Raw genomic sequence first — 17,095 nt, forward strand, 5'->3', positions numbered from 1 at the left:
ATGGTATAGAAATGTTTTTGCGGATTGTGCCAAGAGTGAAGAGTACGTGTGTGAAAATGGTGGAGACCTAGGCCATTGAGAGAGAAGCAAAGTGTTTGGGTTGACATTTTGGAGGAATATAGGACAAGCATATCCTTTGTCCACGTCCACAATTAATCTTTTTTTCTTACTTTTCTATTGTGTCTGCCTTTCATTGGCAAGGAAACGACGGATTTGGCAGATTAATGTGGAAACAGATTGGATGTGCATCCATTTGGTGTAGGGCAAATAGGTCTCAGGATAAGAGTGAAACGTGTGGAAATAATTTCCGAATTTGGACTGTTAAAAGAAAAAAACATTGGAAAATAAACCTCACTGCCATTCTTAATCCATGCCAAACCTTGTTCTCAAAATATTTCCCATCCCATTTCCTCCATAACCTTTCAATCAAATGTTCTTATTTTGTGTTCTTGCTGTTAATATATATATATATAACAGTATGAATTGAAACTCTTTGTTTGTTGTTTATTTTTTATTTTAGGTTTATGTCGATGTTTTTCTTGTATCACATTCACACAACAAAATGTAAAAGATAATAAGTACGAGGTTTAAAACGATTCAGTCAACCACGTATTTAGGAAAAAGTATTTTCACTGATGCTTTACATATTATTGAAATACAATTGTTTTCTATATTTAATTATTCCACTTCTGAGGTGTTATAATACTTTGATAACATATTCCATACAACTGTGCAGATCTGCATTATAAAGGTGCATTTGTGCTTGCATCAGTGTTACACACTGCGAATGGACCGCTAAACAGAGTAAGTAACAAGTGACACGTTTTCTTGCTGCATTTCTAATATGTTTATGCTGTTAAAAATCAAGTAAGGGCCTCGTATATACAAGTTTGTTCATTTTTGCAAAGCCTGTTCTGTACAAAATAATAGGCTATCTGAGAAACACAATAATGACATGTCCATGATAGACAGCATGCAATTTGGCAAAAAGAGTTGTGAGCGTCAGGGGGTGGTAGGGATTGTGTAGACAGTAACCTAGAGCTGCTCACCTCCCAAAGGGATACACTTTGTGCAATATGCCACTTTTCTGCTAATGCAATCCCATTAAATAGAAAAACGTATTACTGCAACTTTACAATGAGAAGCAGACATGAATGTCTGCAGTCCCATGCAAGTCGTCTTCAACCACGGATTGTCAGCTGGTTGAAATCTTCTGCAGAATAAACCCTGCTTCGTGCATATTCGTGAGGCAGAATTGCTGAAAACCCCTCCATCAGTCTGTGTGCTGTGCTGGACGATGAAACTGGTATACCAAGAAGAACACGCCAGGTCAGACCTGAGATGCTAAGCAAACACAGCACACTGATTGGACCCGGCCAGTGCTAAATTCGGACATGCATTTCACAACAGAATTCAGCACCGGAGCGCCAGCCGTACTATTCCGTTCGGCTTATTTTTGTTCAGATGCTGTGCTTTGATGTACTTTTGTCCTTGCTGATAACTCTAAGTGCCCAATTTTTCTGTACTCTGGTGCATTACATAAGGAAGGAAAAATGCTACATTCCCATCATCTGGACAAACACTAAGAAAGTCTCGGAGATCCAATTCCATGGCAACAACTGATAAGGTTTCTGCAAGTAAACAGAAAAGACAGTATTAAACAGTGTTAAGACTATGGGATCGAGGAAAATACAGTAGATTCATCAAAATCACTCTATTAGCTACTTATATTGCTTAAGCAAAATAAAACATGGGTTTCGTGGGATTCATTTTTGGAATTTAACTCATTAGAATTACATTTTTAAATCAACAAAATAACTACGTATTCATTCATAGCACATTAGGAACATGCATGAGACAAAAGAGAGCAGCGGACTGCACTCCTTAGATCTCGGAGGATCATGTACGTGAAGTTAGACCTGATTGTGTAAATTCAGGAGTAAGGGATTCCTTGGCCATAAGAAATCAGGTCAGAAGAAAACGTCTGTATATGCAATTTAGACCCCGATTCAACGGGGCTGGAAAAAGTAAGGTACTGACTGCAGTCAGTAAACTCCAAACCTGCGGGTGTGCGGTATGTACCCCGTGCGGTAAGTACCTTCTGAGTTTACCAAGAAAAATAAAGATTTCCATGCAGAGTTGTTGCGTTAGGCATGAAATTCCTCATTTAGCGGGAAATCCTACATGTAAACTTCAGCAGATCAGACCCGCTGACATTCACAAGGGGGAAACTGCAGGGGCTGTGGTAATTAGTGTCGTACTCAGAATTCTGATCCATGTGCTGTCAGGTGATTTTGCATGAATCAGGGTTTGCTGACGCAACTGCAATTAAGGCCTAAGTATTCATTGCAGTTCATTATTGGGATGGTAGGAGGTTAAAATTTGCAAACTGTGTTCTCTCCCATTCACATTGGTGCTGTGACTAGGAGACAACTTCGTAGCTGTATGGAAGAATACTTTTTCACACATATTTTGCTTATAGCATCTCTACATGTACCACTTCACTTGTACAACTGTTGTGAAAGAAAGTAAATTAATATTGTGTATTTGCGTTTGATCTTTGCCAGTGCACTGGTCCTAATAAAGAATGAGCATGAATTAACACCGAAGTATCTTAAATTGATTATTTAATAAAAGTACATATTTGCATTATCAGGTTGTCTTCACTAATCTTCTGTTCACACCCATTATTATCCAGCATCAGTAATTCAATACATTTCTGAGAAGTGGCTAATTGTTGACGACGGGCAAGTTTCTTCCTCCTATTTCACCCCATCTGTTTCCTCATCTCAGTCACCATCCCAAGAATCCAACATATTTTACATTCTTACCATCGTTAATTCTTTACTAGTTATGCTACTATAGGATCACAGAACATGCAGATATATTAAGGCTTAGGACTTCACTCTACTTTTGATCCATGTTTGTTCAACTCTTTGCAATGCTCTTCTTTGTTGTTCTACACGTTTCTCACGTGTGAGCAGATTACATTTACATCCAACCAAGAACAACATTCCTTTGCATCTGCCTGTTGCCATAATAGATTCTTCCTCAATGTCCCCCCCCCCCCCCCCGGGCTGGTGCTTCTTTTGATTGACCTCCTGTCACTCTTTGCCTGCAACATTAGCTGACTCTCATGGAAGGTTCTCTGGTCCCCAGCAGAAACATTTCACTGAGCCAACTTTGAAGAAGCTCCTCAGATTTAGGGCCAGATGTAGGTAGAAAACATTTTGCGAGGTGCAAATTGCGAGTCTCAGCGACTCGCAATTTGCATCTCGCAAAATGTTATGCAGAAAGTGTCTCAGACACCTTCTGCGGCTCGCTATGGGGTCGCAAAGACCCACCTCATAAATATTTATGAGGTGGGTCGCAGTTTGCGACCCCATAACGAGTCTAGGCACTCACGGGGATGGTGGCCTGCTGGAGACAGCAGACCACCATGTCCGTGACTGCTTTTCAATAAAGCAGTTTTTTTTTTCTTTTTGCAGCCCGTTTTCCTTAAAGGAAAACGAGCTGCAAATAGAAAAAATACCGAAACCTTTTAGTTTCGGTTTTTTTCAGAGTAGGCACCTGCTCTGAAAAAATGTTTTTGTGAGCATTCACAAAGGGGAAGGGGTCCCATGGGGACCCCTTCCCGTTTGCGAATGAGTTACCACCCACTTTAAGTGGTCACAAATCAACTGTACATCGCGGTGCGACTCGCAAAAAGGAAGGGAACACCCCTTCCTATTTGCGAGTCTGAAACACATTTTGCGAGTCGGTACCGACTCGCAAAATGTGTTTCTGCATCGCGAAAGGGCTTTTGCGCCTCGCAAATGGCGTTTTTCGCCGTTTGCGAGGCGCAAAAGCCTTCCTTCATCTGGCCCTTAGTTCCTACACTGTACTGCTATTTCTCATTTTATTAAGCCACTGACAGCCTGGATACGTTTCACAGTCTCTGCACAGGTTGCCTTTGCTTTTTTCCACACATTATTAGTGAGTCAATTTGCGGCAGTGTGATTTTGGCATCTGTTCGAAAACGTTTTTATCACATATAAAAAGATTTGCAGAAAATTACTTTCTGAGCTGGATGTGAAATCCCTGCCCCTCCAGCACCAGAGCAGCATGTGGTGAACCGGAGAGTTTCCACAGCAGCTGCCAAAGTTGCACTCATTGCTGCCACTGGTTTCCATCCAGGCCTACTGACTAGGACATGTTCCCCGCGGCAGGACCATAACTGGGGAGTGTGTGCAGCAAATTATAAGTAGGGACGGTGAACAACAAGATTTCCCCTTTCACATTTTTATTGGCTTCCACATTATAAGTAAAGACGCTGAAACAGTATACATGAAAACCGTACAATCACAGAAACAGCTGCCAAAAGCCAAAAATAACGATCTTGCACATGACTGACACCAATCTGTTATAAGTGTACGACCAACTGGCAGCAACTCTAAACTCTACAAACTGATTCCTACACACTTACAGGAGTCAGTCATTGGAATCAATAGTAGAAGGTCCCGTGACATAGCAATACACACACTGAATAGGTCAGAAAAATATGATGAATGTTCATTCTGAAGCATGTCGAAAACAACCCCCAGAAAAATGGGAAACCAAAGCGTTTTTCTGAGGAAAATACCATAACCCTTTACATGTATAGAATCTATATTCTGGAATACAGTAACAAAGTGCGCCATTCCTTTCCATTCCTACTGACGAGACATCGACGCCTACAGGAGGTATTAAGCATATGAAGGCTCAATATATGGTTTCAAATTTGTGTACCTAATCGGGGAGCCTGTTCAGCTGTTTCAAAGAAAAAGCAGCTTTGGGCTCTTTGCTGACCACTAAGTCTCCCAGAGTAGCTTTGTCCTCAGGCTCCTAGTTGAAGACCCGATGGCCTTCATCCCAACACACAACTCCAAATTTGTTTGAAAGCAAGGAATCCACTCTTTTAGGCCCAAGGGGAATCTATAGGAAGGATTTAGTTGTCTTTGGCCGTGCTTACACTTTAGATACTCTAATGCAGGTGTTAGGTAAAAAGTAGGGGTGGAGGTAACTCAAGGAGTTTCACTCTGCGGACTTCCGCAGTGTTAGATGAAAACTCTGCGAGCTTCCGCAAAGTTCCCCGACTGGGTAAAATTGGCACAGAGCACTGCTAGCGCTGATTTTTAGAAGGAGTAGTTGGAACTCACGAAGTTTCATTCAGTGGAATTCCATTGAATTACATGGAAATTCTGCCAGATTAGAGAGAGTTTTGTGAATGGAAATAAATTGTCATGTCACAATGATTTTTAGCACCAGGAGCCACACTGAAAAATCTGCACAAACAGCACCATTCAGTGCGCCAGAGGGCTCTGTCGCTCGAGTTGATTTTGCTGAGAAAGTCTCCCCGGGTGCTTTCCTAGTGCAAGAAAATTGCACTAGGGGATGCCAATCCTCGCTCTCTCCAACTTGATGTGTAAACCGCACATGAGGAAAACTGCCCCCACCATGTAGCAATTGGCGGAATTAGGCCTGAACTCCATGTTACAAGCGTAACGCGGAGTGGCAAAAATTCTGCAATCTTTCCCAGTGTAGCGGGAATGGATCACCCACTCCTAATTTCTACTGCAAGGAGCTCATTCCGCACTAAAAAATCAGCACAAACTGCACAACATGGCATGCCAGAGGGCGCTACTGCTCGAGTTGACTTTGCTGCTGCTCAAGTAGATTTTTTATGCAAGCATCAGATTCTTAACTGCAAACAGTTGTGTCCGTTTGCAGTGAGCCTGAAAATTATGCTAGAGGGCTCCAATTCTCACTTGCAATCACCAACTTACCGTTGGCGAGTGAAAAAAAACTTCGCTATGCAGCGGTTGCTGGAGATTTCTTGGAACTCTGCATTACAAGCGAAACGCGGAGTGGCCAAAATTACACCAACTCGGCCAGCGGAATGGAGCTTATCGCCCACTTCTAGTCAAAAGACAATTCACAGGAAGTTCCAGCATCCTTAGCTCTAAAAGGCGTATCTGAGAATTTCATTCACCTTACTTTGGAAACAAATACTGCTGGCCCAAGCATTTAAAAAACAACCTGTCAGTCTTAGAAAACAGATGACTGTAGATCCATAAGTAGCCTATCCAGTTCAGCCTCAGAATATGCACAATGGCAGATTCATGAACAGCCTATCCAGATCAGCCTTGGAAAATGGATGACTGTAGAGTAAATGTCCCCTGAAGCGTGTGAACTGAGAAATATGAGGAGGTTCAAGAGCATGAACAACTAAACTGCAGGACCTGAAACAAAGGGAGCAGAAGAAAGGAGCATAAATATAGAGAACAGTGCTGCACATAAATTAAGCACCCAGAGTTTACAAGACTGACAGAAACATAGAGAGTATGGACTGAGAACTGAAGCCCAACGACCCAAAGGTAGGTAGGTCTATAGCACAGGGGGTGCTGTTTGTGACATTCAACTCTTACTTTTTATGCCGGTTAGAAACCCTCTCTGGTCCTCTGTCCTACTAAGCCCATAAAGCTGGAGTAAAGGTAATCAATGCTGCATATGCTCAGACTTCTAAGTTGTATGGATAATGGAAATTCAAATATGTTTTTTGAACAAATATGAATAGAACCCAGAGAGGGAAACAAAGCAAACAAACAGATTCACATGAGGTGTTCATGCATTACAAAATAAATGAAAGATACAAAATACAATGCAATACATTCAATCAATAAAGTCTTTATCTGACAAATATGTACAATGTGGATACCGATTGTCATCAGGACAATATACGTTCCGGTTTACTTTTTTACCTTTCAAACAAGAGATGAGAACCTGGTCTTGACATCCGTCTAATCGGATTCGTTTGCAAAGCTCGGGGAGCAACTTATTCCACCAAAGAGCCTAGTCCATTAAAAAAGATCAAATAAAGGTTGAAATCAAAGCATTTCTTATTCTCAAGTATAAACAATTTAATAAGAGCTACAGTTTATCAGTTTTCTTTTTTTATATTTTAAATCTTTCTATTAATATACGAAGAACAGAAATATGGCAGGCAAGCTTGTGTGGGTACTGGTAGTAAAAATCTGCACGTCATATTATCCAATAGATACTAGCAGGTTTAACATGCTGAAATTGATTGTACCTGATAAATATCAATACAGTTAGGTAAGTCATTTATTAGGTGTGATAAATAGCAGCTCTTCCAGGTTTTTTTCCTTGAATGGGGAATAATATGTGGAATTTGATGCTTACCACACCAAAATTCGAATGTCCTGGTATTTACGTCATTTTATTTTACCAAATTGATGTCAGTAGGTTTGACCTGCCAACATTTTTCTGGGGATACATTTTTTTATATACTCAGTACTTTAGATAACGATTAAACTCATAATTCTCAAATGCGTGGTAAGGAAAAGTTACATACGTGTAGCCATAGTTCTGCATCGTAGGAATCTTTATTGATGTCTTAAACTTAAAATAATTCTATGCTTCCTGCGCAGACCCCAGAACACCTTCTTCATATATCTTAAAATGTTTTATTCATGGTTATCACTTGAATCATTTTCTTCTTTGTTGCAGTGTAGACTATCAGTGATGTATTTTTCCTCGAAATGCTCAAGTAGAGTAGAAAGAATAGTAGTGAGAAAAAAGGCCTTTTTAAGATCTGCAACACTGTCATACAAAAAAGGCTGACCCTGACATAGGCAGCATGATCGGAAAAAAACAGCCTTATAGGCTAGCACTGAAAGCTTGAAACAGAGGCTGTACCTCTAAGGACCCTTGAGAGACCCCTTCTCAGAATGCACTGCAGTGGCAGTTTGCCTGAGAGAGTCAGTTCTTTTTTACGGGAAGTATAGGATATTGATTGATCCGACAGCTGGGGTGAAGGGAGGGTGTTTATGACTTCAATGAACATTCCTATGATGCAGAACTATGGCTACAGGTATGTTACTTTTCCTTCTGCATCGCAGAGTCTTCATTGATAGTCATAAACCTAAAATAGAATAGCAAGCTAACAAATATCCTCTTGAAGAGACTATCAGAAATCATATACTATGAGACCGCAAGCACCTGATTTGGGATCTGATAGGTGAAAAACTGCAACTTGTATGTAGGAGGACAAGATAGACTATTTGAAAAGGTTTCTTAATGTTTCTTGTCCAACTCAAGAATTAGCTGGAGTATCAGTGTCTGGGCAGTAGTGTTATGTGAATGTATGTAGAGAGCTCCAAGTAGCTGCCTTACAATGTCCTTTATAGGGGTGTGTCTTATCCAAGCCATGGTGGCAGGTTTTCCTCTAGTTCAGTGGGCTGTAGGCTCATTTAGTAAAGTTTTATATGCTATATGATAACAGAAGGAGAAGCAAGATACAATCCATCTTGCTATGGATTGTTTAGAGGTTGCTAGACCTTTTCTGATATGACCACAATTTATGGATAGGTGAGTAGAGTTCCTAACGGATTTTGTTTTGTCTAATTTAAACTGTAGGACACTTTTCAGATCTAAGGAATGTAGTGCTCTCTCTGCTGGACAGGAGGGATTTGGAAAAAATTAGGTAGCGTGAAAGATTAATTGATATGGAACTTAGTAACTACTTTGGGTAAAAAAGAAGGATGTGTACAAAGTACTATCCTGTGATGGTGAAATACCATGAAAGGTTCTACTGAAGAGAGACCCAGCAACTCACTAACTCTTCGAGCTGAGGTGATTGCAACTAGAAAAGCAGTTTTCCATGACAATTGTCGTAGAGATGGCTTATGGGTAGGCTCAAAAGGGGGACCCATAAGCTTTGATAACACCAAGTTCAGTTCCTAAGGATGTGCAGGTCTTTTTATTGGTGGAAAAGCCTTCTTGAGTTCTTACAGGAAATCTTGGGACTACTGGAATCTTGAAGAAAGATTGTTGTGTTGGACTGTTTGTATAGACAGTAATGGCTGATAGATGAACCTTAACTGAAAAGAATCAAAGTCCTGATTTGGCTAGATGTAACAGAAATGGTAGAATTATATTTGCCTGTACAGTAATGGGACTGTAGTTTCTATTCCGACACCATAGGCATGAGCGTTTCCATTTAAATGGATAGCATGTTCTTGTGGATGGACGTTTGGCTTCTTTCGAAATGTTCATGCATTCTGCAGGGAGATTCAGGTGTTCATACTGGGTGATCTCAGGAGCCATGCTGCCAAATTCAATGATTGGATCGTTGGATGTAGAATCTTGCCCTGGCGTTTGGAAAGGAGGTATGGTTTGAGCGTTAGACGGTTGTGATGGGCTATTGATAGCTGAAGGCAGTCTGTGTACCACCACTGTCTTGGCCAATCTGGAGCTATCAGAATCATTGTGATAAGAGATGTGAATCATTTCAGGATTAATTTCAAAATCAGTGGAATTGGTGGAAAGGTGTACACAAATGGAGTTGAGCAGTTCATCAAAAGGGCATTGCCCAGAGATTTTGGTTCCATAGCCCTGGATGCAAAGTCTTGGCATTCTTTCTTTTGGGGAGGGCAGTGCTTAATTTGTGCTTGTTGTTTCCACTGCTGAGCACCGGCACCTATTTTTGAGAGGTGGGGCTTATTCTTCTGCCTCAAGCATTTGCTGCAAGCAAAAGACACATATGGGAAAGACAGAGGAAGAGAAAAACGACAAAGCGTCATAAAGGGAGAAAGTAGAGAGCTGCAAGAGTGAGCTGAAGGGGCAGGGAGTGGCTTTATATGGGTTTAAGAGGCCTGCAATGGCTTCAGGAGTACGCCGCCTCAGTAGTTCAGCAGCCGCGTGTTTATGTGGAGGGCTTTGGGCACCGGCACATTTTTATTTACAAATTAGGCACTGGGGCAGGGGCGAACAAGTCTGATGTTGGCGTGCCCCAGTCTTTGAAGATACCTTGTACCGCCCTGTCGTTGAGAACCCATTAGTGGTTGTCTTCGTGATGACTGCTGAGAAAATCTGCTTCTAAACTTTGTACTCCTGGTATGTGGAACGCCTGATGGAAAGCCCTCTTGCCAGGGCCCAGTACCACATCGTTTGCGCTTGAAGAGAACATTGCTTTCATTTTGTTCTGCCTTGTTTGTTTATGTAAAACATTGAAGTGGTGTTGTCTGTTTGAATCAGTAGGTCTTTTGATTTGAAAGCTGGAAAGAAGGCTTTGAGAGCTAAATGAACAGCTTTCAGTTCCAAAAAATTGATGTAATACTCTTTCTTTTCACGACCATAACCCTTGCATAGTCAGGTGTTTTATATGAGCGCCCCAGCCTGACAATGAGGCGTCTGTGACAAATGTTTAAGTCAGTATAGGTTCCTGGAATGGGCCTTCCAGTAGGAGATTGTAGGAGTTGGTCCACCAACTGAGTGACCGACAAGCTTTGCTCACCAGAAGAATTAGATCTTCCTAAAGACCTGACTTTTGAGACCACTGATCTTCCAAGCCCATTTGAAGTGGTCTCATATATAGCTGTGTGTTTGAGACTATGAAAATGCATGATGCCAATGACCCCAGCAAGGGCACTACTTGCCTTACCGTTGGACTGGACTGAAGTAGAACATGTGTACACTTCCTTTGTATAAATAACACTCTTTCGTCAGAAGGAAACACTTTTTCTTGTTGGGTGTCGAAGGTTGCTCCCAGAAAATTCAGATGCTGTACTGGAGTTGTTGATTTTTCTGAACTGACCCGAAAACCTAGTGACGTTGGAGGAGTAGTTGTCATGGCATAGGCTTGTTTGGCTTTGTGTAGAGAGTCTGCCCTTATTAGCCAGTTGTCCAGGTATGAATATACCAAGTCACCTTTCCTGCTTAGTTGTGCAGCTACTACTGCCATGCATTCTGAAAAGGTTTGAGGAGCTGACTTTAGGCCGAAAGGGAGTACTGTATATTGATATTGATGATTAGCTACTACAAACCGCAGGAATTGTGTATGACTAGGATTATTTGGATGTGTAAGTAGGCGTCTTGTAGATACACTGCACAGAGCCAATCGTTTTTCTTTATATGAGGGAATATTTGATGGAGAGACAACATCCTGAATTTTTCTTTCTTCATAAATTTGTTGAGCAATCTGAGATTGAGTACAGGACGAAATGTATTTTTCTCCACTCTTCCAGAAAAAGCTGCATCGCTCTCCCCACAAGAGTGGGTAACAGTGGAAAGGGTGGACATTATTTAGACTGAGAACTCTTGCCTTTGGCCTGAAAAGGCTTGTGTGGAGGAGAACGTTTCCTCTGATACCTGCTTTGGTAGGAAATTTGCAGTTGTCTTTCTGGTTGGTAGTGGTATGGCCATCTAGGGGTTTGAACCCTATGATAGTAAGTAAGTTTGTCCCTGGACTTAAATTGCTTAAAAAATGTCTTTTGTTCTTCCAACCAGACAGCCTTGGGCGTTTCCGCTTCATTTTTCATGCGCAGCATTTCCTCCTGTATATGCTGATCAAATAAGGAGGATCCAGAGAATGGTAGGATGGCAATTTTTAATTGCGCATCAGGTTTTAAATATGAATCTTAACCAAGACGTGCGTCAAAGAGAAATCCCATGTGTGAATGTCGTGGCAGATAAGCTCTACCAAATCAACTGCTGCGCTGATGGGCCTGTTAGATATTAGAGAGCCTTCTTTCACCATCTCAAGATAGTCTTGCTGACCGTGGGAGGGTAGATCACCCAAGAAAGAATTCATAACCTCCAAATTTACCGATGATACCTCCCTAGGAGAGCTGCAGGGTTAGCGTTGGATAGGTGGGTGGTAGCTATGCCACACATTTTCTTTCCAATGGCATCCATTCTCTTGCGGAGCTGTTGTTTCTGGAGAAGACACATGTCTTTTTCTTAAAGCCATCACAATTACTAAATCCGGTCACAAACTTAAAGAAATCCGGATCCTGTTGTGGAAGTCTATATTTTTTAAGTAGCCTTGGAGTTGCTGCTTTAACTGTAGCTGGATTTAAGAATTTCTCTTGGGCTATTTCCATGAGACCTGGAAGCATTGGGAGAAGAGGCCTAGTGGAAGACAGGGTTTGCGGGGTCTTCAATATGACCAACATTGAAGTTCGAGGGTTGTCCAACTGAATATTTGATTTAGAGACTCCTCTTATTGGAGCATCCAATAAAGTTTAGATGTCATCCACTGGTGAAACTCTACTTGGAGACTGTGCCGGAGAAGTCGGAGTGCAGGAAGAGGTAGTAGAGTCGGGTGATCTGGACCTTGAAGATGGAGACGTCATTCTGGGGAAAACCCGTCTTGTAGGTGTTGTTTTGACTGGTGATGGAGCCTTCCATTTTCTAATTGGAGACACAGAAGTGCCTCTGGTGCATTACTTTACCGATGAGAGATTTAATGATGAAAGATGAACTTGTGGAGGATCTTCAGGTAGTATTACATGACGTATTGGAGGCAGATTTAACTCTTGTGCAGGTGAAGAAGGGTCTGGACATTGTGAAGGGCCTGACCAGGGAGATGAGGATGAAGTTATGTCTTTATAAAAGGTTCTCAACATCAACTGAGGGGTCATTGAGGTCATACAAGGTCGTTTAGGCTAAGATCTACCACATGGCGGTGATGTGTGTCTCTTCAACATCGAGTGGGTATCAGGCATAGACATTGAGTGTTGTGATTGTGAAGTCAAATGGTGAGAAATCAACACTGATATCAGTGTTATCACCACAACCTATGAGATCTTGACGTCGATCACGAGTGTGCTTTTGCCGGTGTGGAGGTTCCCAGCACCACGGGGGGTCTCACTGTGGATTTTGACATCAAAGGGTGATGAGGATGGTGTCCCATCGGCATTGAACCTTATCTGGAAGGTGAGCAGGATGGAGCCATACCTTTTGACGGCGAAGGATTTGATGGACAGGCATGCCGTCGATGAGAATGGTGGCGGTGCTGGTTTGGAGAGCACTTGGAGGCAGATCTCCTGTGGTGGGAGTCTGTACCTGCTTTTTTCTTCTTAAGAGGGAGATATGTAAGGAAGATCTTTCTATTCTCCTCTTTTTCTTTCTCTCCTGTTCTTGTTTCAGGTCTTCCATGCAGCCACATAGTCTTATGCCTTCTCTATCTTTGATAGTTCTTTTTGACACTTTATTTTTATACGAATGTCATAGTCCTTAGTGGTTTGGTGTGGTCAGGTGATAAACATACTACACATACTTTAGGGCATCTGAAGATTATTTTTTTTCCTGCCACATGGAGGGCACTTTGTGAAGAGAGCTGGCATTTTGACAAAATATACTATTCCACAAAGAGGAAAAAAAGCAAATAAGTGTTACTTGACAGAACATGTGCATAAATGTCAAGTCGAACTCTTTAAAAAGTACAGAGAAAGAAAATCTTCTCACAGATATTTGGTGAAAACAAAATCACCTGAGGTGTACAGAGATCCTGCCTGAAGGAGCTGTAAAAACTAACGGACTCTCTCAGTGACACTGCCACTCCAGTGCATTATGGGAAGGGGTCTCTCAAGGGTCCTTAAGGGTACAGGCTCTTTTCAGGCTTTCGGTGCTAGCCTAGCAGGTTGTTTTTTCCTCTCATGCTGCCTATGTCAAGGTCAGCCTTTTTTCTACGACAAAGTGTTGCAGATTGTAAAAAGGCCTGTTTTCTCACTACAATTCTTTCTATGCTACTTCAGAATTTCAAGGAAAAATGCACCACTGATTCAAAAAAATTATTCAAGTGATGATGAACACGATTAAAACATTTTATGAAATCTAAAGACATATTGAAGGTTTTCCATGGTCCATGCAGGCAGCACGGAACTATTCTAAGTTTATGACTATCAATGAAGATCCTACGATGCAGAAGAGCAGTTACTGCACACATAGGAAACTATTGCCCCTCCGAAGACTACATGGTAATTGTGTGCAGGTGAGGTTTATAAACATAACGCAGAGTGCAGCATACAAGAGCTTCGGCTGACCTTGAATCCAGATCATCTGTTGTAACACACCATAAATTAAAGGCATTGGAAATTGCAGGTTTTCCTTTTTTATAGTGAAAGCCTCGTGAAGCTTCAATAAGACATAGAACAAGGCTCACATGGGACTCTGCAGTGTGAGGTCCCATTGAACATGTTTTGTACTGTACATGTAGTAGTAGTAGTAGTAGTAGTAGTAGTAGTAGTAGTAGTGCAAGCTTTTAGGCACTCTGGAAGGAACAATTCAAGTGTCCTTCACAGGTGCAGCACAATGAAAACTGCTATTACACATGCCCACAAAATGCACTGCACAGGCAGCAACAATGGAAACCTCTCTCCACCATACCAGCCAACGAATATCAAAAGCACCACACTTAGGTGACTGCCATGCAAGCATCCCTCACAACCGAGAGCAGGTTATGGACAGGTGGGGTGGGAGGGTGTTGGGGCGGTTTGTGAGTGTGTTGGTGTGTGTGTGCACGCACACACCGTGAAATGCTGTGGGCTAATACAAATGCAGATGGGCAACTCCCAAAGCCAAAGCCTAAAGCCAGCTGAAAGACATTACCCAATGAATGAATGGGGCTGTGCAAAAGCCACTTTCTTTATGTGTATTTTCTGAGCTGAATTTGGTGTGTAGTGTCTGGTGACAACAGCACTCACCCGACAGCTAATGCTATCTTTAGGTGAGACCTTAAAAAAACTTTACCACCATCAACAATTTCAGCTTTGGAAAAATGTTCATATCCTTCAAATGGGCTGATACCAAACCAGAATAACAAACCAGGAAGCCATTGACTATTCTCTAATACTTATGTTTGCCCAGTATTCTTTGTAACAATTAATAACCGTTAGAATAGGACGGGATTCTTTCTCGAGGCCCATGACAGCAACACAATGAGGAAATGCACTTAGGCAGCCTTATTTGTTCATTATAATAAGGTACAAATAAGTACAGTGTTCTTCTAAACAAGTAAACAAGATGTTGTACTTTACAATGCAACTTCACAAGCACCACAAATACCATCTGTGACATGTAAATATTAAGATGTATCAGGATCCTGCTTTGAATAGGATCGTGCTTGTGTAAGCTTAAGAAAAAGATTACTGAAACCTTCCTGTGGCCCCATTACATGTTGTATTTTGTCAGGAATCAGACTTAGTACAGACAAGTGATCAAACATAGAGTCAACAGGGGGGGCTGGTGACTGGATAACGGGTCAATGGAAAATAAAGACACTGGGAACATTAGACCACTAACAGACTGATATACTCACTTCCTGGATAGTGCTAACATTCCAAGGGGTAGATGGCAGAACCACTATTTAAGGGCATTCTGACATAAAGCCTTTGCTTGACAACATGTCAGTTGTTGCAGCTTTTTGCTTTATACCAATCTGCACACTTTTACGTCTCCCACTTTTGTTGGTTTCTTGCCTCTCGGTTCTTTCACATTACGTTCCCCTCAAGTCCACCCTTCTCTATTTTACGCTATGTTGTTCTCAATACCTTTGGTGTCAATCGCTTGTGTACCTCCTCACATTCTGACTTATCTGAGTTGTTATGGACTCCTGAGTGCTTCATCCAGAAACCTGCCCTTCAATGGCGTTCAACAAAGCAACATCCACAGGTGAAACTAGTAAGCCTGCATTGCTTCTATGTCTAAGTAACTCACTTTGACCAATAACCTAATATGTACATGTGGGCCTTAAATCCCACTATAGCCAGTTGAGTGTTCTTTCATTCCTCAAACAATGATGGTATTCTGAGCTGTTTCTATCCTGTGATGAAACCACTCAGAGAATGAGTTCTAGTCCAGTGTTTCTCTCTGACTCCCTTTCCTTGTGCCCAACATCCACCCTGATGCCAGCTGCAGGTGTGTAAACCGTCATTCACATATACGTCGGCATTCAGGAATATCAGGGCTTTCCATTGGCCTCATCACCAAAAAACATACTTGCATTCTATCTCTTTAGCTGCGTACTCCAAAAGTAGGTTGAAACCTGCCTGCTTGAGCTTCATCTAAGGGGGCCTGGGAGTTCGGCCTGGACAGTTCCTAATGGAGAGGGACCAAGACTTATTTGCATAAAGCATATATTGGTCTAAGTGGCACAGAGGCCAAAAAATGATGGTCTGGAATGCGGCCCGAGCAATCACCAGTGGCAGAAATTAAACAAGCATGCCTTCAATCACGTTGTTTTTGGAGTGGATACTCCACAACCCAAACACATAACAAAAAGCTTAAAAAAAATTGAGACTACTACCTGTCTTCCATCCTTAAACTCGTGGCTGGCATATGTTATAACTGCTTCAGGACACTGGTCCAAAAGACTGTCAATGGAATCCTCATAATTTCCCAGTCGCGTTTTACAGAGAACATGAATGCTAAGAGCAGCATTATTGTCTTCTGGTATGGATTCCAAGGAAGGAATAACCGAAATGATATCAACTGATGGACCACACAGAAGAGCCTGGAGAGATAAAACAGAAATGCATGTTAGCAGTATTAAAATTACAACTGAGAACGAATAGATGTAGATTTGAAGAGGTCTTTCTTTGTTAATTTTGGAATCTCTCTCTTCCATAATATATCGGTAGAGTCATTTATTAGTACAGGAAGCATCCTTTGCAACCCCATTTTCCGAAACAAGTGTTATTTTGCATCTTTTATCCATTATTAATCTAGCAATTGCAGGGTCAGGCACTGAGACCCACTGGAACCCAATTAGAGCAGTGATTTGCCACCCAAACAGAGCGATGGCATCCAACCTTCCATGCCTGAACTAGCTAAGAGCCTTGAGTTCCTTTTCATGCTACTGATGTATGCCAACCCATGCCACCAAACACGTCTCTTATTATAATGGGTGTACTGAAATCATATCATGCAATCTAAAGTATATTGGAAAACAAACATATTCTTTGCTTGATGTCATAACAAAACCCCCTGGCCATGAAGCTACGTTAGTAGCCAATGACAATTTTCTGTAATTTTCACAGTACATCTGAGCTTGAAAAGCATTTGGGGCCATCAATAAACTCCTTAACTTATGTTCTCAGAGTAAGAGGTAAATGTAAATCCTCAGTAATCCTTGTTGAACGAACTGGTGTAGTTTTACAACCTCCAGGTTTAGTTGTACTGAAATGTCCTCATTCCATTTATCCTTTGCAACTGTATTTGTTCATGAATGCTGGAACTATATCTCAATGAACTGACATAACTACATTTTACA

At 41.6% G+C, this 17,095-nt stretch overlaps 1 protein-coding gene across 2 annotated transcripts in view; it reads right to left on the reverse strand.

The window, feature by feature from the left end:
* Positions 1-483: 483 nt before the first annotated feature.
* The window catches only part of HPS3 (HPS3 biogenesis of lysosomal organelles complex 2 subunit 1), a 219,599-nt gene continuing 202,987 nt past the window's right edge, over positions 484-17,095 (reverse strand). For both annotated transcript variants that reach the window (XM_069213380.1, XM_069213381.1), the window contains exons 15-17: positions 16,130-16,336; positions 6,780-6,870; positions 484-1,631 (exon numbers count right to left, since the gene is read on the reverse strand). In XM_069213380.1, the coding sequence (XP_069069481.1) occupies positions 1,504-1,631; positions 6,780-6,870; positions 16,130-16,336 (426 nt within the window). In that variant the 3' untranslated portion in view covers positions 484-1,503. The remainder of the gene's footprint in view (positions 1,632-6,779; positions 6,871-16,129; positions 16,337-17,095) is intronic.

This window comes from Pleurodeles waltl, chromosome 11 (assembly GCF_031143425.1).
Source record: "Pleurodeles waltl isolate 20211129_DDA chromosome 11, aPleWal1.hap1.20221129, whole genome shotgun sequence".
NCBI classification, from domain to species: Eukaryota; Metazoa; Chordata; class Amphibia; order Caudata; family Salamandridae; genus Pleurodeles; species Pleurodeles waltl.